The sequence below is a fragment of the Alligator mississippiensis genome, chromosome 6, assembly GCF_030867095.1.
Source record: "Alligator mississippiensis isolate rAllMis1 chromosome 6, rAllMis1, whole genome shotgun sequence".
Classification (NCBI taxonomy): domain Eukaryota; kingdom Metazoa; phylum Chordata; order Crocodylia; family Alligatoridae; genus Alligator; species Alligator mississippiensis.
Genome location: NC_081829.1, coordinates 8601721 through 8629353, shown reverse-complemented (window position 1 = coordinate 8629353; position 27633 = coordinate 8601721). Strand labels below are relative to the sequence as shown.

Genomic DNA, 27633 nt, shown 5'->3' with positions numbered 1-27633 from the left:
CTCGCTGGCGGGGCTGATCCGGGCCCGGGCGGCGGGAAGCAAACCCGCTCCAGACCCGCCCGCAGCCTGCCCGTGCCCCGGGCCCCTTTTCAGGTTCTCCCCGACCCTGTGCTAGGGGCGATGGGAGCCGCGGGAGAGACGCGGGTCCCTGCACGCCCCGGCGGGGATGCCCGCTCCCGGCCTGGGCATGGACACAGGCTCCCGCTCCCTTCCCTCCAGCCGACCCCGAGGCGCAGAGGAACCGCGGGGCCGAGGCCTCCTCCTTACCTTTCTTGATGACCGACTGATCCAGCAAGTTCATCCCGGCCTCCTCCACCGCCTGCAAGCAAACCAGGGCAGGCATCAGGGCGTGCGGCCGCCGGGCACGGGGCATGGCCCTGCCGGGCTGTCGCGGGCACCTCGGGGCTGCACCGCGGAGCGCAGGCTGCAGCGGGGCATGCAAGGAGCCAGCGCGCCTCGGCTCGGGGCCCACCCGCTCCCCGCTTCCCCGCGGCCCGGAGCCGCTTTCGTTGCCGCGGGTTTCCCCATCGCCGTCGTGGGGAGGACTAAAACCGCTACTAAAACCGAGCACGGACCCGCCCGGCGCCGCGCCCGGGGAGCCCCGAGGACGCTCCGGCGGGGGTGCGGGCAGCAACAAAAAAAAGAGAAAGAAAAAGGCCGAGAAAATCCGAAAAAAACAACCACAACGAGCCGAAAGCCCCCGGGCCCCTACCTGGATGTCCTCGAGGCTGTGGTGGCCCAGGCCGTGCAGCCCCAGGGGCCCGTCGGCCAGGCCGTGGCCGGCGTCGGCCAGGCCGTGCAGCAGGCGGGGCACGGCCCCATAGTCCCGGCGCGGGTCGAGGCCGAGGGCGCGGTGGCTCTGCGAGAGCAGCCCGGCGTCGTCCTGGCGGGCGCGCTGCGAGGGCCAGGCGGGCTGGTGCTGGTGCGGCTGGGGCGGCTGGTGCAGGGCGCCCAGCCCGCCGTACGGGTCGGCCAGGTGCGGGTAGGCGGCCTCCTGGCCCTGCGCGTAGGGCAGCGGCGGCTGCGGGTAGGGCGGCGGGAAGTAGGGCGGCTGGAAGTCCGCGGCCGGCGTGTGGCACAGCGGGGGCGCGGCCGCGTAGGCCGCCTGGTTCAGCGCCGGCAGCTGCGACAGGCGCCCCCCCGCCGGCCCGTCCGCTCGCTCCTGGGGGCGAGAACCGCGTCAGCCCCGGGCTGCGCCCCCCCTGCGGCCCCCCCCGCCCCGCGCCTGCGGCCCCCGCACTCACCATGCCCGCGTAGGGGTGCACCAGCATCTGCGCGCCGGCGGGGCCCCGCGGGAGGCGGGCGGGCGGGGACCGGGGGCGGGGTGGGGGGGTTGGGGGGGCAGGCGGCTCAGCCCGCTCCCGCCGCCCTCTGAGCCCGGCCCGGCTCCATGCAGCCAGATATAGCGCCGGGAGCGCCCGTCGGACCGCGCACGCGTTGGAGGCTCGGCGCACGCCGCCCCCTTCCTCCCTCCCGGCCGGGGAGCGCGGAGCCGCGCGGAGCCCGGGGCGGGGGGGTGCGGGGGAGCTCGTCGGGGTTAAAACCCCCCGCGCTGAACCCGCCCCCGCCCAGGGAGGGGTCGCCTCGATCGGCCCACGCGGGAGGAGGGGCCCGGGAAGACCCCCCCCCCCCGGCCCCGATCCCCGGGGAGACCCCCCCCACCCACGCACCCGGGCCGGGATTTCCCAGTGGGAACCGGGGACACCCGCGGGGCACCCGGGATGGGCCGGGGCGGGTTAGTGCCCTGGGCCGGGGGGACCCGCTGTACCGGCGGGGAGGGCTGGGGGTGGTCCCGTCTCAGCCTCTGCCCTGCTCCCCCGGCCGCAGCGGGCCAAGATCCCGGCCCGGGGGCTCAGAGGCTGCCCGGGCCGCGCAGACCAGAGCGGGGTCCTTGCAGCGGTCCGCGGGCAGACGGGGCGGACCGGGTGAGCGGGGCGTAGCACGGGGTCCCTTTCGCACCACCCCCCAGGCCACGAGCAGCCGCCGGGGCACGGCCCGGGGCTGCCCCTCCGCAAGCTCCGGGGGACGGAGGGGGAAAGCGCGGCCGACGGAGCCCCCGGCGCAACGAGCCCAGCTCGGAGCCCTGGGGAGAAGCGCCCGCCGAGGCTAGTCCAGGGCGCCCTGCCCGGCCCTGAGCTGCGGGCGCTGCCCACACCGAAGCGAGGAGCCTCGCTTCACAGCGCTGCGGGGCCGGGGCAGCTGCCCGCTCCCCTCCCGCACGAATGCGCCTCGGCTGCCGTGTGCACGCACACACACATCTCCTGCTGCACTCGCACGTACACGCAAACAACTCCTCTCCTGCACACACACACACGTGTACACTCCGAGACCTCTTCTGCATGAACGTACACATACACCCCAGCGCACACGCAAATACGCCTCTTCTCCTGCAAACACACGCACACAAATACACTTCTGCATGCAAATGCACGCAATTAGACCTCTTCTCCTGCACACACGCGGACACACAAATGCATCTCCTGGACGCACGTTTACAGAGACAAACACGCACACAAATGCACCTCTCCTGCTGCGCACACATATACACCCTTTTCTTCTGCACGCACACACATACAAGTACACGCCCGCACACACAGAAGTATACCTCCTCTGCTGCACGCAAGCACACGCAAAATTATACCTCTTTTGTTACGCACACGGCCAAATATACATCTTCTGCTCCACGCACGCACACAAATACACTTTGTTGCACACACTCACGCACACAAATACACCTCTTCTGCTGCACACACGCACACACAAATGCACCTCTTTGCACACGCACGCACAAATGCACCTCTTCCTTGCACACGCACGCACACAAATACATCTGCTACACGCACATCCATACAAACAAATAGAAGTCTCCTGCTGCACACACACGCGGGCAAACCAATAAACCCCTCTAGCTGCACGCAAGTCCGTGAACTTGGCTGCACGCCCACGCAAATACTCTGCCTCCCAGCCCAGTCACACCTAATGGCACACACAGCCCCGCACTAACGAAATGCACCTCTCTGAGAGCATCCGCACACACACAGCTACACCTTCCCCTCTGCACACGCACGCACAAACAAATACACCTCTCTTGCCGCACATGCACACCCAAATACTCCTCGGGCTGCACGCACACACCCGCACAAATATTCCTCTCTGGTTGAACACCTCCCCCCCAGAACACACACACACAGAGCCACAAATATTCCTCTCTGACTGCACGCGCGCGCACACGCACACACACGCACAAATACTTCTTCCTCTGGTTGCACACACACTTCTCTCTAGCTAAACACACACATACACACACACACACAAATACACTTCTACCAGCCCCCACACACACATAAGTACACAATTACTCCTTTCTGGTTAAACACACACACACACACACCCTCCGGCTGCACACCAGCACACAAACTTAGCTGCGCACAAACTGAAACGAATGCACCTCTCTGCACGCACACCACACACACTCACACGTAACTGCACAAACAAAATGTAAGCACATACACACCTGCACACACATAGAGACACTTGCACACGCTCACGTACACCCCATCTCTCCGGCCGCACACGCGCGCGCGCACCCCCCGAGCGGCGCACGCACACACACACCTGCACTCCCCCGGGCAGTGCACACGTACACACACCTGCAGTGCACACACACGCGCACCCCCCCCCTCCCGGGCGGTGCACACACACGTGTGTCCGCGCTCGTCCCCGCCCCGAGCCCCCTGGCCGCCCCCGGGCGCAGTGACCCCGTGGCCCGGGCCCGGGAGAGGAGCGAGACCTGCGGGGCCGTCGGGGGCAGGTCCGTGGGGTGGGGTGTGGGGGATCCTCCCCCAGCCCCCCCGCAGCAGGAACCCGCCACCCACGCGGGTCCCGAAGCGGTGCCCCGCCGCCCGTCCCCTCCCGGCTCACCTGCAGCAGGCACCAGGGCTCGGCCTTGACGCCCTCGCTCTTCCAGTGCATGTCGGCGGGACGCGGGCGCTGCCGGGGCTCGGGCTGGGTGCGGCGGGAGCCCGCAGCCCGCCCGGCCTCGGCCCGACAGCGCGGGGCTGCGGGAGGCAGCGCGGGGCAGGCGGCTGCGAGCCCCGGCGGGCGGAGTGCGAGCGACCGAGCCTCGTCTGGGTGCGTCTGAGGTGGGGGGAGCGAGGGGAGGGGACCTCGATTTAAACCAGATGAGGAGCCGAGCCGCTGCCGCGCCGCCGCACGGGGCCGGGCTGGCTGGGGCTGCCCTCCCGGGGCTGCCCCGGGGGTCGGCGGCTTCCTAGCCCGGCCCTACGCTTCCCCCTCTGCCTCCCGGAGCAGCAGCCGGAGCGGGAGGGGTTCATGCCGGGCACACTGCAGGCAGCGGCCGCCAGCCCAGGTGCTTCCACGGCTTCCCCTTCTGCCCAGAAACCTTTTGCATGGTGCCCCCAAAACGACCCTGCCCCCTCTCTCTGTCTGGCCAGGATTCAGGAGAACTGGGCTCTTCCCCTGCCCCTTGCTCCTGGGGTAGCTTCATGCAAGACCTCACCTCTCAGGGCCTCTTGTTTCCCACCCCCCTGTCCTTCCTGGGTGTGAGCTTTCAGGTCATCAGAGCAAAGAGTCCCCCCCTCCCAGTGTATGTACAGCACCTAGCACCGCGGGGCCTTGATCTTGCCTGCCCTTCCAGTAACACAAATAACAACCCGCAACAAAGCCTGTGCCTGGGACCAGACTGTCCACGGCTGAACAGAAGTTTTTCTTTGTGGCAGGGTGCAATTTGTGTGCCAGCCGAGAAGAAATGCTTTAGCCTAAACTGTAATCCACTGTGATGTGTGATAGACATTAACAAACAGAATCCCACATTAAATTTAATTTAATTCCACTCTTCCTGCCCCGAGCTACAGCTCCCTTCATTTTCATTTTTCCTCTGAATTCCCACAACTCAGACCTCTTTGATTTCCAGGTTTAATTAACAATGCTCATTAAATGAATTTTTATTCCTTTCTTTTAATATTACTCTGCCACCTGTCTTTAGGAGGCAGAGGCTGATCATTTATTCTAATTTATTTCTATTAAAGATGGTATTTAAGGGAGGGGGGAGGGCTAGACAGAGGTGTAAAGGGCTGATCTGTTCAAATGCTCTTCAGTTCCCCCCCGCCCCCCTCCCCCCCCCAAAAAAAAGCTTTTCAAGGACGCTGCTCCTGAAAGTTCCTTGGCGCTGTATTTATTTTCCACCAGATCCGTTTCATTTGCTAAGAAAAATTGGATTGGACATGCTGTATTTTGCAGTTATGTTCCAGCTCATTCTTAAAGCCCCTCGCCCGTCTAGTCCGTATAATGTTGATTCTCTATTCAACTGAACAAGGCGAAACTGTATAAAATGCTAATGGTAAACACAGCACAGCCGCCTGCCCACAGGGGAGGGCACCAGGATTTCGGAGCTGGGAGTGTTAGAGAGGATGTTGCGGTTCCACCTAAACATCTCTCCCCAAAGCAAAATACAAGCGAAAAAAGAAAAAAAGAAAGCCATGAAAACCCAGCCATGACCAGATGGTGCTGGTGAAGACGATTCATGACAAACCCCTGCCTGTGTCTAGGAGAGCAAGCTTCAACTGACCTGCTCTCAGATGTGTTTGGGATCATGGGGCTTGCCAGCCTGGCGCCATCCAGCCCAGAGTCCTGTCTCTGACAACGGCTGGCACCAGCTGCCTCGGAGGCAGGGGCAAGAAACTTGGATGGCATCAATAATGCGCGATTGCATGTGTGCTTGTGTGACTGTGTGTGTCTGGAGCTCACGCATGTGGTCTCATACACAGGGATTCCCAGACCGAAGGGTGCCTCCAGCCCTGGCTCCCTGGGGGTTTAACTTCTCCTTGCTTGTTCTCATCGAGTGACGTAGGGCTCAAACCTGCTACTGTTATCACCAGCCGAAGTTCTGCCATTGACTTGAGCAGGGGAAGGCTGGTGCCCTTGGGTCCTGGTTGCAATGAGCAGGACCAGTGTGGGAGCCTGCTTTATGACGGGGGCTGGACTCGATGATCTTCCGAGGTCCCTTCCAGCCCTAATGTCTATGAAATGTATTGTTTTGCTTGCACTTTTTCTCAATCAGGTTAGGGCTGCCCAGGCAGGGGCATTCAGAGCTCTCTCTTCCCAATCTGTTGCCCTGAGGTGAGCAGTTCACCTGGCTGGTACCTCTGTGACGTTACTGCAGTGGAGCACAGTGGAGCCTTGCTTGCCATAGCACTTCCTTCTGCAACGTGCCCATCCTAGTCCCTTCCACTCTGCCACCCTCAACAAGGACAACCATTGCCCTGCCTTACCCTTGGAGGTACAACATGCCCTCGGTCCATACAGGCAGGTTACACCATCCTTGTTGCAAGGCATGTCATCTCTGTCGGATTTGCCGGCAGTCCCATCAGTACTGCACAGATTAATTTGGAGGTTTCAAAATGGTGATTATTTCTTATTTACACTGGCGCAGTGACCAGAGACTCCAGTCACTATTAGGGTCCAGTTGTGTAACACAAACACACACTGAAACACAATCTTTGTCTCAAACAGATTTAATGTGTAATGTGCCTTTATTCTGGCTTCATTGTGCCAGCGGCAACAGGCCAGTATCATTTCAAACAACTCTACAATCCAATTCATGTACCAGGTAGTATTTATACTAGGGGCAGGCAATTATTTTGGGTGGAGGGCCGCTTACTGAGTTTTGGGCAGCCCAGGGCAGATTAACATTAATTTTCTAAATTTTATCCATGGGCCGGATAGAATGACTTGGCAGGCCATATCTGGTCCGCAGGCTGCATTTTGCACTGGTTGTACAATGCAAAATGCATTTTGCCCTGGTTGTACAATGATATGTACACTGGTTGTACAATGCAGAGTTTGAGACACCAAAGGAGCAGAATCCACTTGCAGTCAAATATATGTGCTGCTAAGGCAAAGGTGCACAGCATGTTGCCTTGAAATAACTGGGGATTTCCTGCCTGAGACCCGAACTCCCTCTCCAAACAGCTTCCTGGGTATATGTATATGTCCGTGAAGAAATGTCATCCTTTTCTGAGCCCACCGCGAACTGAGGATGAAACCTTGGGCCCTTTGAAACCTCGGAGAGTTTTTGCCAGTGACTTTACCCGGGCCAGGTTTTCTCTCCACAGGTGTCCACCTGTTGTGACTGTTTGCAGGCAAGTTATAAAAGCTGGAAAACCTGATCAGATAATGTAGGTGACAAAACCTTATCACCGGTCGTGTCTGTGTGCCTACTGACCATTCCTTACCTTGCATCCAGCACTCAGCACGTCTGCAGGTTTTTTCAGGGCAAGTAACAGACACAGTCCCTGCTAAAATCTTGGCTCCTGTCAGATGCGCCAATAAATCATGGTCTGTTCCTATCCTTTGCTGAAATGCAGGGAGCAAACAAAGCACCTCCATAAAGCCAGCCTTCAAGGAGAGGTGGGGGGGCAGGAATGGAAAGGTTTCAGATGAGTGGCACTTACTTAACATGAGGGCAACCTCTAGAGGCCAACTGGGCTTGGTGCAGGGCTGTCAAATCCACAGCTAGCAGCAGTAACTGGCTTGCTCACATCTTGCTTTACGGTCCTAGGTGGAGAAAAAAATGGTCTCAATGATATTTCTAAGGCAGCGCTGCAGCCAGACAACAACCTTATGAAATATTTAGTTTAACTGCCAGCGCGTTTGGGGTGACATGAATAAAAGCTGTCAGCTGGGGTACATTATGGCAGGATTTAAGATGCAACTGGAGCTGTAAAAAAGGAAGCAAAATAAAACATGTGTCCACTGGGCTGAAATGGTATCCATTTTGTCCAAGCTAGGGTAGAAGGAGCCTGCTTGTTTCTGCAGTCTGGCCTGATGTAGAAGACGCAACACCTGTGATCCACCCGTGGTGTAGGTCAGTGGCAGTCATAATAATGCCTGTCACCCAGGGATCCTTCTGGGCACAGAGTGAAGCAGCAGGTGTTATCGTTCCCATTTTGGAAATGGAAAAAATAGAGGCACAAAAGAATTCCCTGACTGTGACCTGGTGGGAGAATTGGTGGTAGCAGCTGAGGAGGCAGCATGGGCCGAGAGTCAGGACGTCAAAGTTTTCACCTCGGCCTCCGCCCTCCTGCTTGACCGTAGGCAAGTCCCCTTAGCAATCTGTGGCCCTTCTCCTCTTTCCCTGTGTCTTCTCCATCGAGGTTATAAGCCCTTTTCTCACCTAGGAACTCTCTCCCTATATGGATAAGCAGCATCTGACATGTGGGGCCTTTTGGCTTGACTGTAATGCAAATAATAATTAAAGCAAATCTCCCCAGAGTCTTAAGGGATGTATTTGGTAGCTGTGTTGGTCTGAGACAAAAAAGAAATGCAAAACTCTAGAACTCTTGGTTCAGAGATGCTACCTTTTATTAAACCAACTAAGAAAGCTTGCAAAGAAAGATTTTTTTTTTTTGCCATTTCTTTGTTGGTATAAAAAAAAGGTAGCATCTCTGAACCAAGACTGCTAGAGTTTTGCACTTCCTGGAGTCTTAAGATACTTCCTCCTGTCCTCTAAACACCAGGAAATATTCCCTCTTCTTCATCACAGCAAATTCAGGCCAGGAAGAAAAGTCTGGCCATCGAAGGAGTACTTTGTCCAAGCACCTGCTTTAGAAATTACAATCCTGGGACAAGGCTGCTGCAACGTTTTCCAGGCAGTCCTAGACCTGACACAATGTGCTTTCTCTGGAAACAAGTCACAGACAGCTTCCACCCTCTTAGAGTAAGGCATGTGCTTGTGCTCCCTCTCTCTTTGACAGCCGGGGCGGATGGCTGATGGTATGGTTAGGTGAGAAAACAAGTATGTTAGGGACCAAATGGGGACTTCCAAGGGAACCAGCTATTCCCCACTTCTGTCTAGCAATGGACAGGCTTCCCCACATCCGGCCAGACTAATAGCATTACTTCCTTTGTTGAAGAGTCCAGGGATCAGGGGGCTGGGGGACTTGGATATAAATTCAAGGTCCCACATCTACTCCATATGGGAACCAATTGCCCTCAGACAGGCTGGTTAAGAGGCTGATCTGAGAGTGAAGACTGCGGCTCTTAGTTTATTTCCACGTGGCACAAATGTCTGTGTCATCGATAGTTCAGTTGCCAGTAGCAGATGATAGAAGAGGCCAAGGAGCAGGTCCTGGGAACCAAACGTTCCTCTCATCTGGCTCTTCAAAGGGATCCGTCAGGGGCTGGGGGCAAGACTCTTGTCCAAGTGCTGCGGACGGACGGGGGGATTCAGGGCCATAACGGTAGCAGCACGCGCCAGCAGGAAGCCCGGGAATGCTGGTGCCGAGCTGAGGGGTCCGGTCTCCTGTTGATGCAGGCACAGATATGTCACTTGTGTTACCTCCCACCCCTAGTCACCAGAGGCAAAACAGCTAAGGGGATCTGGAGCGGGCAAAGCCTTTGATAAATCATTTGTCTGTTTTTATCTGACAATATGAAATGCAGTTTTGAATATTCCAGCTCATCTGGATGTTCACCTTAGTTGCTGAGTGGGAAGCATTCTTGGCAGGACAGGGAGCCTCGCCCAGCCAGCAGGAAGGTGCTGACAGGCCCCTGCTAACCCAGTGATTTATGATTGTCTTTAATGCTGGAAAGCTCATCTGCTTGCCTGGCGCGGAGTGTCTTGTCTGGTGCCACCTGCCTCTGTTTTAACTTGCTTCCAGCCTTTCGGTGCCCAGTGAGCAAGATCGCAAAGACGTTCCTTCCAAACGGCAAAGTGCAGACAGCAGACGCCACCGCTCTGATTACAAAAGCAAAAGTTACATAAAATGACGGGCTTAAAAAAAAAAAAATTGGCATGGGATCCAACTAAGGCCTGCCTCCTGGAATCCGAGGGAGCTGACAGTGCGCGCACCCTAGGATTTCCAGCCAATCTCCCTCTCCTGCTTCGCTCCATCCTGTTTGGTGAGTCGGAAAGTAACTTTGGCTTGTGTTACCAGCTCTTAGGGTGACCCCTGGTGGATGTGCCTCAGAGCCACAGGCTGGAGTTTGAAGGGACATCGCTTGGTGAATGAAGCGTATCTTCCTTGGTTACTCCAACCATCAATACCATCAGTAGTTTTATATGCCAGCTTCCTAGGTGGTGAGGGGGAAGCAGAAGCATGGCCTCATTTAATAGCAAAAGCACCCAACTGAGTATTCTGGCTCCTCCACAGACTAACTGCATGACCCGGATAACTATACCTCTTTCTGCCTTACTTTCCCCTTCTGTAAAGTGGGTTCAGTATTGCCTCATCCTGCAACGAGAGCCAACTTGCTGATATCGATAAAGTTCATTAAGATCCCTAGAGGAGGATCTAGGGAAGGGGAAAGGACTGACCCAGCAGCCCTCTCTCTGCTTGAGTGGAAAATGAGCCCTTTGTCGCTGGAAGTACTTAGGTGTAGCTGAATGACTAGGATCCAGCCTCGTGCCTGTGATTAGCACAGGTGTTTTATAGGGAGAGAATCCACGATACCATGAGGCACTATAAAGGCTTTATTGGCATGAGTTGGCAGCTTTTACCAGAAGCTGGTAATTATACAGTCAGCCCAAAAGGCATCAATACAGCCTTTATGCCCCTTCACACCAGCAGGGAGTTATGGTACTTTATGCCAGATTACAAAGAAAAGTTATGAGCATGTTCTTTACTTTTGTGTTTTGAAACTTTTATTGTTCCCAGTTTTCCTATCCCATCCCTCTGCCCAGCACACCATGCTGCCTCAGCAACATGTACAGGCTGCTGAGATACATTAAGGATAGGAGGCAGGTTGAGAACGTTCAACATCGAAAATCACATTGCCCATAAGAAGGCGGTCATGAGTGTAAGCTTTAAGAGTTATGTAGGCCGCTGTTCCAGGAAGGCCAGTTTTCCATAAAAACAGAGCAGGTGTTCTGGTTATATCAGACATTAAAACTCACCGGTCCAACACCAGCTTCTGCCCATTAGGGATCTTAGCTCAAAGTAATTTTGGGAGGGAAGGTCCCATTACTGGGGAGACAAGCAACATTTCAGTGGCCTTTCTCTATCAGACAGGCAGCCAAGGCAGATCGGAGCATGGGGGTGAGAGCAAAAGGTTAAAAACAAGTGGAATTTGCTGTTGGGCTGTAGAAATGAAGGAATCTGTCACACGGATGTCATGAGCAGGTAGGTGGACACTGGATGCACCCCCCCATTCCCCTCCTCTTCCAGAGACATCAATCCTCCCCCTTATTTAATCAAAATTCCAGATCCGCATTCTTTGAAATACCACTCATGTCCTTCTCTCCTCACTCACTCTTTCATCAATATTGTTGGATCAGTCTGTTAATTTAACAAATCAGGGCCCAAGATGCTGCATGAAGCAGGAAGAGAGACTCAGGAAAAGCCCCACTAGTCAAAGATGATGGCTTGTGAGTACTGTACCATCTACATGGCTGTAAGCAGCATCATGTAGCATGCAGCAGGCTGTGCACTCTAGTGGCTGACAAGAGCAGCTGCTTATTTCAAGGACAGATAGGAACAGATTTAGCTGAAAGCAGAAGAGGCTCCAATATAAGGTGAGGGGCAGAGAACACTTGTTACAAGGAAGATTATTTCAGAGAGTATCACGTAGCAAGGTGCGGCAAATGAGGACAGATTGGATCAAGGGTTTCTGGCAACAAATAGGCTCAAGGATTTAAAAGCCAGGAGGGACAGTTGTGATCTTTAGGACTCCTGCCTAACACACAGATTCCACCCAGGATTCCCGCAGCAGCAGATCCTCACAACTACAGCAGATCTCTTAGGAAGTCATCCAGTCCAAGCAAATGAGAGCACTGGAAAATCCCCTCCATCCCTCTGTACATCATTCCAATGGCTGAACACCCTTTGTGTCAAATACACCTTCCCGCAGTCTGAACGCTGTGTGGGGATAGGAGCCAAGCTGCCTGTTGGTTCATGTAGGACTAGGTCCATTACCAGTGTGGTGGGGGGAAGAGGCAAGAGATATCTAGGCCCTGCTGCCTTCTCCACACTTTCTTCTGCCGCTGTGAGACTTGCATGCCGTCACCAGGAAATCGGCAGAGCGCATCCAGAGAGAAAGGGCCAGGAGAGCTCCCACACTAAGTGGAGGTGAACCTTGTTAGTGAAGGAACTTGCATCAAATGAGGTCTTTGAGTGCAATTGAGCTTTTATGAAAACACTTTATTTCAAATGGGAAATGTCGACAGCCCGGCCATCCCCATTTGTCTGCACGGCCCTTGGGGAACCGTCAGGGCCATCCCGCACTCAGGCATATGCTATTTACAGGTCTCCCACAGGAGCAGCACCGCTGTCCCTGAGGGGAAAGTACAAATCTCTCAGCCGAGGTGAGCAAATATTAAGCCAACATCCCGGACAGTTTGAATCCCAAGGTTCCAGCTATATATATTTTGGGAACTCTCTCCGGAGCAGCATCTGCTTTAACAGAGAGATGAACTTCTATTCTTACAGCCGTGAAACAAGACCTGCCAACAATAACATACCAAAATGAACTGCAGCCTTGAGCTTCCTCAAATGAGGGCTGGGCCATGCCATGCACAACTGCTGCTGCTTGATCCAGGACCACACAATCACGACACTTTGGCTCCAGACCCAAGTGTGGATCAAAACAAGTCACAAGGGAAGTTTCAGCAGGTTTGGGTTTAGCTCTAGGGGACTTCTGTCCACACGGTCATGGGAATATGACATGTGTGGTCCTGACCCAGCTGAGACCCCAGGGCACTCTGACTTCAAATACTGGAAGGTGCCACAGAACAAGACTGGCACCTGATCACAAAGCTAGTGGGGACCGCAATTCAGGCTGAGGCGTAGGGACGGAGCTTCGTGGAGAGCCCACAATAGCAGGGCATTGCAAGTACTGTGAGGAGAGGCCATTCAGGCAGAACAGAGGTGCACAGGTACAGCTCTGCTGTAGCCCAGGACAGGGTGATTAGAGGTCATAAAAGACATGGGCAGCAGAGCTCTACTGAGAAATCTGGCTTAGAGCCTAGTTCTGGCTTAGGCGAAGCCAGGTGTTTTGATTTTATTATGCTTAGAAACACATGGATTTGGATATTATCCCAGAACACAAAACTGGGAAGAACTGGTTGGTGGCCCAGTTCATAGCTATGCCAGAGCCTCAGCAATCTCAGGCAGCACAATGTGCACCACCCCCCAGTGCTCCCTTCTGCTGGGACCCCAGCTCCTCCCTGCAAGAAGCACCCTCCTCTCCCAGAACAGGGAATGCAGTGAGCCACGTGGCACTGAAGCAGCAATTATTCCAAACAGCAGGTACCAGGCAGAGCAAAACCCTGCCTTGCTGGGCCCTGCTGAGCTCTGACTGCACCTCTTTAATTTTATGAGGTGTTTGGCAGCTTAAATGCCTCTTGTCCTTATCCAGGCAGTAAAAGGTTGAAAGGTGCGTGCGGAGTCATGAAAACGTCTGTCGCAGACACCTGGCTTCATTTCCACCCCCGGGACATTGTTGGGGGAGGAGGGGCTCTTCACAGCTCACAAAGACACTGTTCTAAAGCTGCCATGCCATACAGGTTGGCCCACTCCTTGCCCCGCTGAGACATGATCACCTCTTTGCCCTGCTGGCTGGCTCTTGCCAGCTCTAGCAAAATGCCCTGGAAAACAGCAATGAGTTCAAAGTCCACTGAGTCCGGGGCCACTTGGCCCAGTAACGCCAAGAGGTCCTGCGGCCAAGATGACTGGAGGACCATGTAGGGCAGCCATGGGAAGAGCGTCATGCAGCTGGCAAACGCCTGCATCCCCAGGAACCACAGCTCACGGATGTCAGCCCAAGCGGCCTCATAGTCTGGCACCACAGCCATGGCCAAACTCTTGCTGGTGGGATCCTCTCGGGCAGCATGGGCCTGTGACAGGAAGTGGATGGCAGCTTCAAAGAAAGCCTGGGCTGATGGTGTCTCCTGGAGAACTGAGACAAATGGGAAACAAGTGAATTTGTGTGTAACCCACCAGTGTGGTTTGGGGATGCTTCTTGAAATCGTGTTTTTTGGGGTTTTTTTAGGAGGTGCAGAACACGTGCTGCTCCATGGGATGCGGGGGTCCTGGATCACTCATCCTGATTCCGGGTCTTTCTGGCTAATGACAAAGCACACAACTCCAACAGCACTTCTTACCTGGAATGCTGGCTAATATCCTGGCCATCATCAAGCCTAGTGTGGCAACATTGGCTGCTAGTACGAGGTGACCTTGCCGGGGCAGCAGAAATGGGAGGGACTTCATTAGTGTATCCATCAAGGAGGAAAAGCATCCATCTTGCCTAGGGAGAGAACAAAGCCAGAGAGACATGCTCTGAGCAGGGCCAGAAGCACCTGGAGAGGCTAAGAGAGAAGCAATGCAGTAGCAGCCCTGTGCCCTGGACTCCTAGACAAGAAGGACCTGAAAAGTGGCGGCAAGGTGGTCCCTGGGTGGGGAAAGGGGGCACCTTTCATTTTCTCCCTCTCTGTGGTGTAGCTGCAATCTCCAGCTGGGACTGGAAACCTCACTAGGGCTCTTTCAGGCTCAGCACCCCAAGCTATTCTGTCAATGATGTGCAAGGACTAGCATACACTGGTTTGCTCCTTGCACCTGAGTCTACAGGGTGAAGGAGATGCCTTGTCAGCACCAGCAGCAGCCAACCCAGTTCAGACCCACAGGGGACAGGAACACAAGGTTATGCCTCTTGGGCCAGAGCTGCTCTTCTAGGTGCCCAGCCCTTTGCCCAGAACGGTTGGACTTGGTTTTCTCTAATGCAGTTCAAAGGTCTAGGTGTGCAACTCTGGCAGCCCAAACGAGCTCCTAACTAGCTGAGAGGCGATCTCTATAAAAAGGCATATGCAGTACTTGCTCTCTCACGGGCAAGCAATTGCTGACACTTGTGCTTGAAACTGGGCTGAATCCCACCAAGCTCATGGCACACGTCACCTACTTTCTTCCAATGAAAATCTCAAACCAAGCCCATTCCTGTAGCCCTGGGGCTGTTACCTGATCAGGTCTGGAGTGGTTACCACAAGGTTCAGGAACACCCCGCAAGTGGTTTGCAAGCTGACTTCTACGCTGTCCGGTGGAGCCAAAGGCTGGGGCTCGGAGGTGAGCACCTGCCACTGGCGCAGGAAATACTCGCGCAGCAAGGCTGGCACCCCCTCTGAGATGAGGATTTCCCGGGGTCGATCCTCTGCTGTCAAGTGGCACAAGGCAGGGAGCAGAAATCTGACAGGAAAGGGATCGGGCATACAATGAAGCAGTCAGGTGGCTTGAGGGCTCATACTGAGAGCCGGTTTTAACTACAGCGTGGGGCAATGGCACCAGCAGGGAAATGGAAACTAGGAAATAACAAGTTAGATTAGCCCTTTTGCTCCCCCCTGTCTGCTACAGGTTATTGCAAAGAGCAGCCCCATGCCATAGGCAGACACGGGATAACCTACCTCTCTGAGGGTCTTGCTCTGGCCCCTAACTGGTAAGGCTGAAGCTCTTGTGTCCTTCAGAGTTCATCTGCCCAAGCTGTTGTCACTCAGGATCTCTTGCCAGTCCCCTGAGCAACTAGTCCCTTATTGGAGCTTCCCAAATGAGTTGCGGTGACCACTCGACTTGCTTTTTATTCCTCGTTTGCTATTTAAGAGGTGCCATCTATGCTGCTCTACCAGAAATGCAGTGTCAGTTCCTCATCATGGGACCTGGCAACTCAGTGGAGCTGCTTTATGACTGATTTGCCACACCTGTGTGAAAGTTCAACTCCGTATCCTGACCTCTTCTGTCACAGACCAGCTGGGAGAAGTGGGAGACTGCAAACATCCTGTCACAATACTGCAAAGCCTTCTCCTGTCACTCGAGACCCAAGTGGCTGGTCTGGAGGCGCAGAATGATTTGGGTTGGGAGAAAAGGTGCTTTGAGGCTACAGTGGTGGGAGGTAGAAAGGGTGGACCTAGAGGGGAATGAATAGGGGGACACCAGGAAGGCAAGGCTAGGACCGCTACCTACATGATAGGGGCCAGCACTCTCAGTGCTTTTAGAATAAAACAAATGCTACTTCAGACAGAATGACCACAGCCTGCAGGAGGAACCCAGTCAAAGGCCAAGGCAAGACTTTCAAATACATGAATCTTGACTGCTGCAGGTCTGCCAAGACGAGAGGAATCAAAGCTCATGCTTCAAGCACCGGCGGTTACCACCGGTTCAGAAAGGGGTTTAGCTACCTTTGCCATGCACCACTATGTCCTGGGGATTTCATTTTCTCTGGGGTTGCATGTGGGCTTTTGCCTGATGGGCCCCTGGGCTGATGACGTCTGTGTTTCTCTGTAGAGACTGGTCTGACGGAGGCAACAGTACCCGTGTTTACCCTGTGATTGTGATACTCACCTCAGAGCATCTGTGGGCAATGCAGAATCCTTAGGGCTGCCTGGCACACCTGGCACTGCTGTTTGTTGAGGAAAGCACATGGCTTTGTCCTCCTTTCTGAAAAGCGTCTTGGCATAATGAACAAGGAAAGGCAGGAGGTCGCAGATTTCCTGCTTGAGGGAGGACGTCTCTTCAGCCATCCAGGCCCCAAGGATTCGAACGGAGGCAAATATGAAAGGCTCCCCCAACTTCTCCCATCCCACCTGCACAAAGAACAAAGCAGGCATAAAGCCAGAGTTGGGGAGCACAGTGCCATTTTCCTGATTAAGCCTCAGGTTTTTGCCTTGGGGCTGAGAGCAAAGACTCTGGGTAAAGGCCAGGAGAGGAAGCTCAGGAATAGCTGGCTCCTGCAGTTCACACTTGTGAGGTTTGGGACTGAGACATATCTGGCAGCATTCTCAATTTTAACAGAAATCTGGAGTTTGGGCTAGTGTCTCCAGAGCCCTGAGGAGCTGATGGACCATCAGTGGGACGTGGGCACATAATTCCCTTCAGCACTCTGAAAATATTGTTAGTAAACTGTGCCACTTTGCCCTGAAGCTACTCAGGGTATGAAGATAACACTGCTCCTAGGCCCATGCCTTGCTGTATTCCAGTCTGGATCCAGATCAAGGGACCAGGGACAGGTCTGCAGCCTGCTGTGCTTTCTGATGCTAGAAAATGCTGCTTCCGAGCCCAAGCTGTTCTTTAGATACCAGCTGCCAAAATTTCCAGCTAGACGGGGAAGTGAGAACATCAGCAAGAAGAGCCACAGCTTTATCAGTCCAGCATCATGTAACATGTCAGATTTGGAAACCCTTTGGGTGAATGAGTAAAAACCCTTTCAAAGCCAATAAGGGCTGGAGAACTGGGACCAGAGATCAAAATGGTGACTGGAGGGAGGAGCTGCCTCTAGATGCAGCTTTTCAACTGCAGCAAAGCAACACCAGAAAGGTTTAAACATGTAACAGCTGGGGTGCGTTTCTGTATCTAGCCAAATGCAGTGACAGAGGGAGCTCCCTGGTGATGGTACCCATTACACCTGCTTGAGGGAGAAGGTATTTCCAGGTCCCACATACCTGTCGCAGGTAGTATATGACAGCCCCAAATGCTTCCCCCATGGTTCCAACGAGCTGCACTTTCTGCTTCTCCTTGAGCAGAGGTTTCTCTTCTCTCATGCATTCCAAGATGCCCATCTCTATGAGGATGTAACAGGCTGTCATCACCTCCTCCTTCCCATCCACCGTTGCAGGGTCTGGCTCCTCCAGGCACAGCCGAACCTCCACACAAGCCAGGTTCACCAACAAGGCCAGGAACTTACTCCCGGCGTTCCCTGCTGGGATCCATTCTGAGCCACAGGCCTGCGAGAGGCAGGCAGCCAGCTTCAGTGCAGGGTCACGCTGCAGCTGGCTCAGCCTGCTGCTAAGTATGCTGGCTAGGCCTCTGTAAAGGTTGTGGAGACATTTGGAGCCCTGTGGGTGCTGAGTGAGCAGTGGTGGTGGAGGCATGAAATGAGGAAGGATCGCACACATCTGGAATTTGGTCATGTCTTCAGCCCTGTGGAACATTTCACTGAGCTTGCCCAGCACAGCCATGAGGTCAGGGGTGGCTCTCTGCCAGCATCTCGCTTCTGCTGTGGCTAGAAGTCCCTGAAGCAACTGAAGGGCATGGTCATGGCCGTAAGAATTCTTCAGATACACCTGACACAGAGCTGACACAGTTCCTCGGGACACCAACTCTCTGGGGCCTCTGGCAGTGGCCAGGACTGCACCCAGACACTGGTAAACATCATCAATCATGGAGCTTGTGTATGTGTCATCCGGATTGCATGGGGAAGCCAGGATATCGTTGAAGGTGGGGATTTTGTTAAGGATCTGGGAGTGCCTGGCTAATTCAGGATCAGTGCAGAAACAAGTCAGCAGGGTCAGGCCAAGTGCTCTGAAGACATGCTCTGGACAGCCAGCCGGGGGTTCCCTGGAAGCAAGAAGCCGATTTGGGAATGTGAATCCGACTGCATCGAAGATCCGACGGCGAGTTTTGCAGTCCACTTCTCCAGCTCTGACTGCTTTGGTCACCTGCAAAACAAACCATGCATCAGAGTGCGCCACAGGCATGCATAATCCTGGCTGGAAGCTCTGGACAAGGCTGAACAACTAGGAAGGAAGCCAGAGGAACACCACTGACTTAAACAGCAAAGAAAACCCCTGCACCCAGCTGCCTCTACACCTAGATGGAGGCTTGGGCCTCTGGACAGTCTGACTACTAACGACTACTCTGAACTCTGAGGACCTTCCAAATGGCAAGCTACCTCAAGGCACCCGGGGAGACCAAGGAACTGAGAGTTAAAGCAATCTGCCAGGTGTCTCATGACTTGGTGGCAAAGACAGACATGAGACCCAGGAGTTTTGCTTTCCAGTGCCCGAAGCTAACACCCTGCCTCCTCCATGCAGACAGGTTCATCTGGTGGCAGCTGGTCCCATATTTGCTCTGGAACCAGCTGCATGCCATTGCTGCAGCCTGAAGCAGGCCCTTACCAAGAGAAGCGCTGCAAACTGCTCGCTGTCATTTTTTGCATCTCTGAGCACGTCGAGGCACCGCTCTAGCGTTGTATTCCCAGCCGCATTGCCAGCACCGGGAGCAGCTCCTGAATCTGAAGCCATGATGCCAAGTCCAGCTCTGGATAAAAAAAAAAGGCCAGGGTTTAGCAAATCCACAAGCGCTGGGCTTGAACAGGGACTGCTCATCCTAGTGGCTTCAGAAAAGCAAGAAACTGTAGGTGATGGAGGGACGTCAATGGGAAGGAGTCGAGTGAGGGAACAGGACACGGCTGTTCAAACTGACCAGCACCCCCCCCCTTGCATTTCTTTCCTTCCCATAATCAGAAAACAAGGAGGCTTGAGCAGAACCCCGCTCCATTTTATCGCACGCCCTCGAGTAGCCTCTCCGCCCGCGCGGGCCGCTCGCCGCTCTCTGCTGCGCCGCACTGACGCGCGGTTGGGGTCAAGAACCGGTCCCGAGCGTTTCCGTTACGAACCAGGGTTTCGGAGAAGTTTGTTATCGCTTGTAATGCGAGGCATCTCCAGCCCCTCGGTGTGAAAATTGCTTTTCAACTAAAAAACCTGGTTTAAACTGGGGGGGGGGGTTTAAAGGGCCAGGGTCATTTTTAAAAAGCGACATAAAATTGAGCGGGGACGCCTGGCTTTGACTGACCGACAGCAGAGAAGCCTCCTTTTTTCTCCCCCGCAAAGACGCCGCGCGAACGCGTCCCCACGAGCCGTGACGGTGCGGGTTCAAACCCCAGGACCGCCCCGTATTTCATACGGAGATTTGGAGCCAGGCCACGTGCAGCAAACAGGCGGGAATGGGAAGGGGCAGAGCACGAAGCTGGGGGGGGGGGGGTGTCACATCTCGCCCGACCCCTGCTCAAGGTAAGACTATACCCAGTTGGATCCTAAACCCCTCCCGGCACGGAGACGCGCCCCACGCGGCCCTCACCTGCCGCCAGGCCTTTGCCTCGTCCCCGCTAACCCCCCTGAGCCAATCCGCGAGCGCGACACTGCCACTCCAGCCAGTGGTGCGCCACGTTCTTAGGGAGCGGGTGACGCCGCTGCCGCCACCATGCAAGTGTGGATGGAAGGGCAGCCCGCCCACTTCCGGTTCCGGCGGTTGTGTTTCCGGGGTCAGCGGGTGACGCCCCCCTACCCCCCAGCTGCGCGGCGGCAGCGGCCCCAGGAGCCGCAGCCCGCCCTGCTCTGCCCCATGGCCGCGGGGCCTCGCCCGCCTGACGCCGCCGCCAGCGCCCACGGTACGTGCTTCCCTCCGTCCCCGGAGCTTGTGTGGAAGCCCCTCCGGGTGGCCAAGTGGGGGCGGTGGTTTCCTGTCGCGCTCCGCGGGCTCCTTCCCGCCTCGCTTCGGCCCCCCCCGGCGCCGTCGCTCCGAGCAACCGATTGTTCCCACGGGAAACAACGGTATAAACGGGGGGTTGGGTTCTGAACCAAGACCCGGCACCTTGTGCTCACCACGCAGAACCCGGGGTTTTGCCCTCGATCAATGATCGATGGGTCGTTAATGCATTTCGGTTGTAAATAGCAATCGTATTGCTTTGGAAGGACTCCTTTGAGGGGACGGGCTCTTGGCCGGGGTCGTCGCAGGAGTCTCGGCCACAGGTTTTTCTGGAGTCTCGCCCGCTGTCTTAAAAGAAAGCGTCCAAGGGAGTTTGGACTCATGTTGTGCGGGGGGGCAGGCGGGCGATGCGGCATGGGGTCGGATGTTGAAACGGGGGGTGTCTGGGTATAAACGTTGTCACTTGGAACGTAAGTCGAGGCCCGTGGGTTTGGTATCAGACCCATCGTAATAGCGGTAATCGCTTCGTTGCGGTTGCTCCGAGTCGCGAGGGAGAAAGTTAAACACGCCCGTTCCCCTCGTTCCCTCTTTGCGAAGAACTGGCTATTTATTGCCAGCAAGTGTCTTGATCTGTCCCGTGTCCTTACAGAGCCCTGATTCTGCCCGCGGAGGCCATGGAGAGGAGGTTGGAAGCCAAATTCAGCAATAGCTCTCGTGGTTTATCTGGATGTTGCCTGGGAAAACATGCAAAGTGGCTGGGAAAGCTGCACCTGTTCTACGTCTGCGCCTGCCTGAATGCGCTGTGCTCGTCTACAGGTGACTATGCCGGTCTCGGTAAACTCAGAAATTTCTGTGTCACGACGTGGACATAGCCCTTTACTTTACTTTAACAGCTGGAGGTTCAGTGTGAATTCAGCTCTTGTGCTCAAGCTGGTGCAAGAGCTGAAACCTATCTGAAGGAAGAGCAGGGTGCCTCTAAAGCAGTGATTTTCAACCTCTTTTCATTTGTGGACCCCTAAAAATTTTTGAATGGAGGTGTGAACCCCTTTGAATTGTAAGTGTGGTTATTCGCATCCTTTAGATTGATTTATAGTCACCTTTCACAGACCTCTTAGGGGTCCTGAGATCACAGTTTGAAAACAGCTGCTCTAAGGGATTCAAATAGCAGATTTGTAGTGGAAAGGTAACTTTAGCACTACTTGATTCTAAAGCGATGGGCTGGCTGGCTTGGAAATCTTGTGTTAAAGGAGTCAACAGCAACATCTTGCATATGTTCCAGGCTACAAATAACATGGTCCTTCCCAAGGAAAATTCATTTCTCTGCCCAGCTAGCATAAATATGTGCTCATCTGGCCGCGTGAGGAGGCTCTTTGCAAGTCCTCCGAGTTGAAAATTCTTCTTTATTTTTTATAAAAGAGACTCCTAATCATACTAGGGAAAATGCCATCACTTTCAGAATACTCAATGGATTGAAGCCAAACGAGGTTGGTCAGCACTGTAAACTTCCACAAAGGCAGTAAATCACTTCAGTCAACTGAATTCACTTCAGGTTGGTTTTCTTATGTACTGTACAGCAACCAAAAGTACTTTTAAAAAGGAAGGAGTTTTTCTTAGTTTGTGTTGAAGACTTGGTTTCCTCACTCTTAGAGAAGGTTCTTTTTTGTTTTGTTTTGTTTCAGCCCTTGCTTTAGGTGTGTTAAATGGGGTAGAATCCCAGTGAAGATAAGGCCACGGGTAATGTTTGCATGCATGAATTTTTTGTGGGTCAAGGCACTCACTGGGCAGAGTCTGCAAGTCACCAGTCTGCTAATGCATGTAATACTAAACTTTGTCTTAACAAGGACATTTCCTCCTATTAGTTGCATCAAGGCCAGGATGTCTCTTCCACCCCACTCCCTGTGCTGTTCTTTTCAGGCTGCTGAGGAGTATTAGTTTCACCGCACCTTTCTTGACATTTGCCAAGCGGTAGGTTTAATTGCTTTGAGCTGCGTGGGTGACTGCAGTCTTCTAGTCCAAAGTGTGCTGAAAGATGCTTTTGAATTCCTGAGCATTCCAGTCGCCCTGTCCCTTCCTTGGCATTTATCAGTAGGCTTGCATGTTTCCTGTAGGCTGGTGTTCCTGCTCTCAGTTTCTGGTCTTTAATAAAACTTCAAAATCCAGAGTGGCTGATCATGTAACAGTTGACGTGGTGGCAGAGCTCCTGTATGGACACTCGGTTTGTGTTGGTGATTTGGGGGTTAATTTGTTTGCCTAGGGTATGTACAGATGGTTTGAGGGTTAGGATTTCCTGTGTACCCCAGGTAAGACTGTGCACATCGCTACTTTACCACAGAGCAGCTCATGCTTGGCAATTTGCTGTTATTCTTACCTCTCAATAAATGGTCTTTCTCTCCTTCCTCTTAGGAAGGGGTTTTTAAACTAACCTGGAAAAAGCCACATTTATCAGACTGAAACTGGGCCCACATTTGCTATCCCATTATAATTTTACATGTACAACTGGTAACATCTTTGCCATGGAGACAAGCCCTATGTCTCTAACCTGAATTACTGTGTAAGAAACAGTTTTGATAGCAACACGCACACTTACTTCTCAGACTTAGTGTCTGTAGGCTAGAGAATACCAGAGCAAAGCAGACCTTGTAGACTACCCCCTGTTGTTTTTAATACCATTATCAACCTAATTTATACCCTTAAATGAAGAAAACTTCATCACAGGACTTGATCATTTTAATGGAGACATATTAACATGGCTCTGATTGGCTTACTGCTGCAAGTCCATGCATGTGAACTTTTCTGGAGGGTTAAAACTGCCCGACAGATTGACTTTTGTGGTCATCTCAGCCAGGTTTTTGAACAGTGAGTTTCCCTGCCAGTCTTCATTCTTGGAAGGCTGAAGGTTGCTGGGATTTCTTTCAGGCCATTGTCCAGGGAAGGGTTGTGGTCCTCATATCAATCCCTTTCTATCACTGTCAAAGCCTATCATCTGCCAGCTGGGTGGGGAAAGATACTTCAATCCCTTCCTCCCCTTTCTCGGGGGAGGGAAAGACTACAGCACTCTACCTCTTCCCTAGTAAATAACTCCAGTGCCAGCTTGTGCTGTCTGTAGCTTTTCCCAGTATCAGCATGAAACCAGCATGATTCTTGATGACTTCCCTACAGCCTGCAGTTTTGCCCAGCACTCTCTGTATCTGACTAGTGTTTGGCAAAATTATGGGCAACAGCAAAAGCATGAAAGCTGCCTGTGGGCTCAGGGGGATGGCTCTGGGTGTGCCGGATTTGGTCACATTCTGTAAAGTTGTGCTGATAGCTACAAGGGCTAGAATTGTTTGGTTTTTTTCTTCATGAAATCTGAAATCCTGAAGAAATGAATCCTCACCCAGCAAAAAGAGTTTCTTCTCTCTCTGGTGAGTGGGCAAGTGAATGCTTTCCAGCTCCATTTTACTGCAGCAAAAGAAGCAAAAAAACTCGACAACAGAACCCTTATTGAGAAATAACCAAGCAATTCTGAGATGTCATCATCTAACAAGATGCTTGTTATAGTGTACTAGAATGGCTGGTTGTTCATTTACAGCAGGGTGAGATGGGCAGATTTCAGTTGACATAAAGGTGACCCTAAATGGCTTTTCTCTGGACTTAAGTTTTTGCTTGTGCAGCAGATTGGTTCCAATTAACATTATCCCATACCAAGAACATCTCATTTAAAAGTTAGCTGACTCAGCATCAGCAAGCAAAAATAAATCTTTACTGTTTTACCAGTCCTGACTGTGCAACGCTCCAAACTGTCGCACATTATGACCCAAGTGACATTCTTTATCCAAAAAGCCCAGTAACGGAGTAGAGAGAATAGTGAGTCTGTATGTGTGGAGCCAGGGATCAGAGTAGTAGGAGATGCTGTGGATCAGTGTGCGCATAAAGCTTGCAAAAGATCTAACCCAGACTACACTTGGCTAAAGCAGGGCTATTAATTAGCTGCTACTCCCTTTGACAGGTGTCTGGTTATGTTAACATCTGCTTTCCCCTAGGGGATTCCAAATGAGGTGTTTAACAAAGCATTGGCTACGGCCAAAAGTGTTCCTATGCAGTTGGTAACTTCTCTGGTATTGCTTTATTAATCCAGTCATTAATTAAAGCAGAAAGGGGCACTTTTAATTTGTGGCCTTAAAGGTTGAGGCAAAAGCAGCACATTGGTGGCCAGCCCCTGGAATTTGATTAATGTTGGCTGAAAGAGTGCAAAAGATCTTATTTTTGCAAGCAGTTGACTTTGTAATAAACTATAGTTTATAACCAACAGCTTTTGTAGTCATGGTGACCAGCACTGCCACTAATCTAAAATTGGAGAGTGTCACATTGGCTTGTGAAATGAGTCCTTAGGAGCTATAATTCCTTTCATTTAACTCCTTCAAATAATTGAATAAGTTATCTGAAGTAAGAGGCTCTGACTTGCTCAAGGCCAGTGGCAGGGTTAGGCTTAGCATCCAGGAATCCAAACTCCAGGACTCTGCTCTGACTGCTAAAAACAGCATTTGTAGCCATGCAGCTTATAACTACCCTTACAAGATCATACCTTGCCAGTTAAACTCTTCCTGTAGCACAACATGAAATACCTTATCTTTTGATACTCTTATTTCCTGCTCAGCTGGGTACAGTCTCCTTGACCCCCTCCCCCCGAGCCCTGTGATGGGAAAGGCTGGAGCGAGAGGAAGAGTATGGAATAACAAATAGACCCAGCGGATGAAAACTGGGCTCCCTCTTTTCTTTTCTTATCAAAAAATGGGGCTAGTGGGCAATGAAATGGAGCGACTGCACATTTCAAACAGATGAAAGGCAGTGGCTGTTTACATAGCACATAAATAACCGCTGAGGCCAAGAACTTCAGGATCCAGAAAAGGATGAGAGGATTTATAAGGGTAAGCAGGGAAATTTGCCGGAGGGGTAAAAACATATAAGGGAGAAGAATGTGCCTGCTTCACTTTGTGACAGGAGAAAACTTTCCCTGTGAGAAGTTCATTGTGGGGTTCCCTGCCTTTTTCGTGTGGAGTGCCTGGTGCTGGCTGGTGCTGACTGCTGATCTCATCCAGCAGTTGTGTGTCATCCTTTTTAGTCCTTTCCATGAGCACAGGAGCTTCATACAGTGGTGACGTGCGCCTTCAGTAGCATGTAGCACAGCCCTTCGCTGGTGCCTGTCTTGGTTTGTTTGCCCATGGTGGGGCATTGAACTGGCACGCTGAATCAGAGTTTTGGTGCATCGTGCCTGCTATTGGCTTTTCAGCTGTTCACTCTCCTTCTCCAGGCTAAGCCACCTTTCTCTTCTTCATCTGGTGTCAATGGCTAGCATTCAGTGTCTTGGCCAGTGCAGCATGTGCTTTAGAAATGAGATTTAAATGGGAGTTGATACAGATGGTTCTTGGCTTCTGTGGGATGCATGAACTGGGTTTTATGTGAATAAATAATTGTAAAGCTAACGTTTCTTCACCATGGTCACAAGTCATTGTACAATACAGTAGAGTTGCATTAGAGCCAGAGTGATTTACTGTTATGTACTATTACAGATGTGCTTGGAAAAGGAGATGCACCGTTATGCCTGGAGGCTGGAAACTGACCCATAAGTACTAGGTTGAGAAACAGCTTTCCCTGGAGGCAAGCTATCCAAAACCTGCCTCCTGCAGGGTTTCTTTTCCTTTGCCCTGAAGCAGCTGGTACAGGCCAGTCTCGGAGACGACAGTGATCCAAACAGCCCATTGCTCTGATTCAGCCTGGCAGTTCCTGTGTTCCTCTACTGCTGTGCAGTCTTGCATGGCATCCAGCATAAGGGGGCTGGCAGAGCATTCCCCGAAACAGTCTTGCCTGCAAACAGCTCGGTAATACAAGCAAACCTCTTCCTCTTCTCCATCCCTTGCCAAATTGGGCAATAGAGTTGCACTGACTGCTGAGTGATGATGAATTAAAGCTGTCCTCTGCATAAGCAATTAATCATATCACTGTAGTGGCTGCATATGTTTAAATGAGAATGCAAAAGAACTTGTCTGAAGAAATATCTGGTGGCTTAATTTTAAGACTTAAGAGCAGGCTATCAACTGGTTCTATTCAAGCCCAGTTTTGTTATTTTTAAATGCACTTCAGGAGAGTCTTCTGCTGTTCAGTCTTCTAATAATTACCATAAAAACCTAAAATTCAATTTTTCAGATCTGGCTCAAAGCTGCTGGCAGCTCTGCATGTTCTGTGGCGATATCATGAAGATCTTGCAGACCCAGTGTGTCTGATTTGATTTATACATTGTCTTGGATTGCTGGTGCCTGACCCTCCCCCCCCCCGAGCAGCTCCCATGAAAAGGAAAATAAGTTGATGAGAGGCATGCAGTTCATAGAACTTACTTGGGGTAATGGACTGATATTTGCAGAATCAGATGAGCTTTTGGGTATGCATCCAGAAAATGCCCCGTGTTTGTTCCTCAGAGCTGGGCTAGAAAGGATCTGTTGGATCACTTTCATCTTTGTTTGCCATCATTTTGCAAACCCTGACTTAAACTCCTGTATTTCACGAGCTTGTGACTCTCACCAAAAATCATTAGAACTACATATTTAATAATAAAACCAACCAGACCCTGAAATGATATACTCAGATTCAGTGCTATACACTGTTTCACAAATGTACTTTTTTCATAAAGTGAGTAAATAGCCTTTAAACTATCAATGCACAGTCATAGAGAAGCCATATTTGTTACTTCCTGTAAGTCAGACTCAAATTTCTAGATGGATAGAGAGATTACCATAAACATTGTTTTGCTAGTGATGGTACTTCCAGGAGGTGAGTGAAAGGGACCTTTCTTCTTCAGGGACACTCTTTTCTGGATGTGCCTGATTCGCAGCCTGTGGGAGTCCCTAGGAAAACCTCATTGATTTTGCTCAGTTTTGATTCAAACCTAAAGCTCTGATGTGCAAGTTTGTCTGTTCAGAAGTTGCATCCTTTCCCAGGGAGGAACCGGTGAGCCCTGTCCAAAGTGATTTTGGTGGACAACTGAATGCCTAATGCAGGGAAATCTTTTGTCTCCCCACTCTCCACTCAGATAATAGTTTTGGCTTTGTAGAGAGTACAGCTGGCCACCAACAGCAAGTGCATCTGAGAATTGTAGTACCCAGAGAGTCGTAGTGGATGGGTCGGTATCGACTTGGGAGGGTGTGGGCAGTGGGGTCCTGCAGGGCTCGGTCCTTGGACCAATACTCTTCAATGTCTTCATCAGCGACTTGGACGAGGGAGTGAAGTGTACTCTGTCCAAGTTTGCAGATGACACAAAACTGTGGGGAGAAGTGGACATGCCGGAGGGAAGGGAACAACTACAAACAGACCTGGACAGGTTGGACAAACGGGCAGAAAACAACAGAATGCAGTTCAACAAGGAGAAATGCAAAGTGCTGCACCTAGGGAAGAAAAATGTCCA

General features: G+C 52.5%; 3 protein-coding genes across 5 annotated transcripts in view; 1 reads left to right on the top strand and 2 right to left on the bottom strand.

Moving 5' to 3' along the window:
• The window catches only part of TFAP2E (transcription factor AP-2 epsilon), a 42093-nt gene extending 38026 nt beyond the window's left edge, over positions 1–4067 (bottom strand). The window contains exons 1-3 of one of the 2 annotated variants that reach the window (XM_019488193.2): positions 3922–4067; positions 713–1162; positions 268–319 (exon numbers count right to left, since the gene is read on the bottom strand). In XM_019488193.2, coding sequence (XP_019343738.1) covers positions 268–319; positions 713–1162; positions 3922–3972 — 553 coding nt within the window. In that variant the 5' untranslated portion in view covers positions 3973–4067. Of the gene's footprint in view, positions 1–267; positions 320–712; positions 1163–1244; positions 1477–3921 lie in introns of those variants that run through there. The other variant, XM_019488198.2, reaches the window with a different exon arrangement.
• Positions 4068–12137: 8070 nt separating this feature from the next.
• Positions 12138–19973, bottom strand: NCDN (neurochondrin). 2 transcript variants are annotated; one of them, XM_006269873.4, is made up of 7 exons: positions 19851–19973; positions 18890–19031; positions 17435–18430; positions 16338–16579; positions 14967–15191; positions 14120–14262; positions 12138–13914 (listed from the first exon to the last, which is right to left on the bottom strand). In XM_006269873.4, exons 2-7 carry the CDS (start codon positions 19013–19015, stop codon positions 13478–13480), a joined length of 2169 nt encoding a protein of 722 aa, XP_006269935.2. In that variant the 5' UTR covers positions 19016–19031; positions 19851–19973; the 3' UTR covers positions 12138–13477. The 2 variants fall into 2 exon arrangements, with proteins under 2 accessions (XP_006269935.2, XP_019343727.1); XM_019488182.2 differs by lacking the exon at positions 19851–19973 and adding an exon at positions 19566–19811.
• Positions 19974–20060: 87 nt separating this feature from the next.
• KIAA0319L (KIAA0319 like) overlaps positions 20061–27633 on the top strand; it is a 52492-nt gene continuing 44919 nt past the window's right edge. Inside the window, exons 1-2 of the mRNA XM_014605072.3 lie at positions 20061–20160; positions 20848–21014. Of these exons, the coding sequence (XP_014460558.1) occupies positions 20873–21014 (142 nt within the window). The 5' untranslated portion in view covers positions 20061–20160; positions 20848–20872. The remainder of the gene's footprint in view (positions 20161–20847; positions 21015–27633) is intronic.